Source organism: Myotis davidii, unplaced genomic scaffold (assembly GCF_000327345.1).
Source record: "Myotis davidii unplaced genomic scaffold, ASM32734v1 scaffold93, whole genome shotgun sequence".
Classification (NCBI taxonomy): Eukaryota; Metazoa; Chordata; class Mammalia; order Chiroptera; family Vespertilionidae; genus Myotis; species Myotis davidii.
Genome location: NW_006292095.1, coordinates 2,178,220 through 2,181,203, shown reverse-complemented (window position 1 = coordinate 2,181,203; position 2,984 = coordinate 2,178,220). Strand labels below are relative to the sequence as shown.

The window sequence follows — 2,984 nt, the reverse complement described above, 5'->3', positions numbered from 1 at the left end:
TATAGGGGGATGGGGGGGGAGTGCCAATGGCATAAAAGTAACCAAGGGGAAATGAAATTGTTTTAAACCCTCCGACCCTTTTTGGAGACAAATTCAGATGCCATCCAGGGGAGCCACACCGTAGGGTACTGCAATGAGTAATATCCCAGTGGGAACAATCTCTCTGACACCCTCTTCTATTCCTATTGGTATTTTAAGCTCCCTGTAATCCCTTAAGGAAGGTGAGGCAGAAACTGCTCCCTTTTCACTGATGTGAAAGAAAAGGAGCACAGGGTTCTGTGACGTGCCCAAAACTTCGCTGTAGGGGCAGGTGCAGCCTCGAGCTAGCTCTCCAGCACTGTGACCTGCTGCCTCCATGGCTGCAGAGAGCGCATGCATGCACCGTGGTCGGGGCCGTGAGAACATGGGCCTTTGAGCTGAACTTCTGGTGTTGGTTCTCAGCCTTGCTCATGACTGAACCAGCATAATGGTGTTTCCCACGCCCGTGGGCTCTGCGAGACGCCATGTCAGTCATATCTGAGATAATGAGAACACTGACACCCTAGGGCAGCGGTTCTCAACCTGTGGGTTGTGACCTCTTTGGCAGTCGAATGACCCTTTCACAGGGGTCGCCTAAGACCATCCCGCATATCAGATATTTACATTATGACTCATAATAGTAGCAACATTACAGTTATGAAGTAGCAATGAAAATAATTTTATGGTTGGGTCACAGCATGAAGAACTGTATTTAAAGGGCCAGAAGGTTGAGAACCACTGCCCTAGGGGCTATGAGGAGCACATAGAATCTCGGATCTGAGGGCTTGGTAAATGCTACACGTGTTTCAACTGTTAGCTCCTCTCGTACCCCACGTCATCTCGAAGCAATCATTGTCCCGGGGGTCTCTGCTCGCCACGAAATAGAAAACAAGAGAAAGGATGCTTCTTACCTGCTCTGGCTCTTCAGATCTGATCACCACTGTCTCAGGTGTGACACAGGGAATCCTCGGGATGGCTGGAGATTCCACCCTGTGCACCAAGACAATTGGAAAATCAGAGACAATCCTTCCAAGTGGTCCCCCTTCTTCCATGGGAGGCCTAAGTGAAACACCTCTGTACCCCACAATAACCTACCCAGTCTGCTCTCTCACCACAGCCTGGACCCCCGGCTCCCCCATTGGCACATGCAATACAACTCAGCCTCCACCACTGACCAGCTTCCTCCCTTCGCCTCAAAGCCATTCCCCGGAGCCCCGCTGTCCCTCATGGCCTCACTGAAGGGCCCACCTCCTCCAGGAATCCTCCCCATTCTCATTAGTCCAGTTCTTAGCCTCAGAGCCCTTGTTGACAGAACCCTCGCTCTGGCCTCCACACCTTATTCTGCATTGCTATATGACCTCTGGGTGTGTGTTGATTCTACCAAATAAATCTGTAGTTTCTTTATGGCCAGGGGCCAAGTCTTGTACTTCTTTCTAAGTGATGTTCAAAAAATACAAATTGATTACACATCCTTGTTGTTTCACTTCCTGCTTGTCTCACTGTCCTGCTTTGTATAAGCCATGGGACGACGCTGGCACACGTCTGTCTGTCCAGAAAACACCAAGGGCTCAGTGTTTCCACACAGTGGTCTCTTCTAGATTTATTTGTAGAAAATCCCCGTGTGCTAATGTGCCCACAGCAGAGTAACTCCCAGCGTCACAGGGAGGAGTGAGAAATGTGTTCAGGGCAGAGACAGCCTCTCTGTGGGTTTTCCCTAATGTGTGGAAGGATGTGGTCAGTCTTAGAGCTCAGGCACCAGTTTCTAATGTGAATTTTCTCAATGGATTTTTCTGGGTGAGAAACTGAGAGTGTGTGAGAGGTAGAAGGGGTGTGCATATGAGACTGTGAATGGGGGAGGAAGAAAGTTGGGAGGCAGAGGTACCGGAAGAGGAGGGAAGACACTCCGGACAATATGATGTAAGGGAGGCCTCCATGTCCCCACTTGATGCTCAAGCTACAGAGTTAGTTTATCCTAAGGTGCTGGACCCACAGTCCAACCGACCAGCAACTATATCCCTGTCAGGGGCACACCCGGGGGCTGGCCTTCCAGTGACTTTCTCTGCTCTGAGGTCCAGGGCAGGACCTCGGCCATCCACAGGGTGGGCACTTCTTACACTTGATCCAGCTTCGGCACAAAATCCAGCAGTTCTTTCTCTTCATCTACATCCCTGGAGTCCTGCCTCTCAGCCCTGGAGCCGACGAGTTCTTCTCCTGAAACCACACAAGTTTAAGTGAGTGACGGAATGGAGACTTCCTCTTTCTTTTAAACAAGTGCTCTGCCTGGTCCTCAGTGTCGAGGAGTGGAGGAAGGCTCAGATGTTCGAAGGGGACCATTAGCAACGTCTTCTACCAGCCCTGTTCCTCCAGCCCTGGTACCCAGAGCAGGGCAGCAGCTCCTAGCATCTTAGTCTGTACCAGCCTTTGTAGAAGAAAAAAAAATACAACCAGAAAGAACTTTTTTTTTTTTTTTCGCTTGGCAAATTCCATTTCCAAAGAGCCCTTGTAGAGTGTGCAGTGACACCAGAGAAAGGGCTGCTTCTGTTCTTTTCCACTCCATGCACCACAGAAGCACAAGCTGCCACGGAACTGCACCCGTTCGTTTTGAAGGGCTGAGGGGTTCTTGTAACCATGGCCGGTGGAGCCTCACTACTTCCTAAACCCGTCACCACAGGTGCACACTATGCCTACAACCCAGGCTGCCTCTCTGTTTCTCTTTCCTTGCTTGCACTGGAGTGGGAGCCCTCGACTCTGCAGTGTCATCTGCTGTCCCTTAGCAGTGAGTGTCCTGACTCTGTGATCTGGAGCTGACAGAATGAAATACAACAACAGCTCATGCAGTTATGATCACAAACACAGTGGCATGGGCACAGACACAGAGATGGACAGGCGGGAGCTCCCCGCCAGGGCATGGATCTTATGGGTGTACATTTCCTGTTTTAGTCAAAGCTCCCGGCTCCGGAGTGTTA

At 50.6% G+C, this 2,984-nt stretch overlaps 1 protein-coding gene across 13 annotated transcripts in view; it reads right to left on the bottom strand.

The window, feature by feature from the left end:
- The window catches only part of ANK1 (ankyrin 1), a 203,346-nt gene that overhangs the window by 42,850 nt on the left and 157,512 nt on the right, over window positions 1–2,984 (bottom strand). For all 13 annotated transcript variants that reach the window (XM_015565192.1, XM_015565194.1, XM_006765542.2 and 10 more), the window contains 2 exons: window positions 2,133–2,229; window positions 930–1,008 (listed from right to left, as the gene is read on the bottom strand). In XM_015565192.1, coding sequence (XP_015420678.1) covers window positions 930–1,008; window positions 2,133–2,229 — 176 coding nt within the window. The remainder of the gene's footprint in view (window positions 1–929; window positions 1,009–2,132; window positions 2,230–2,984) is intronic.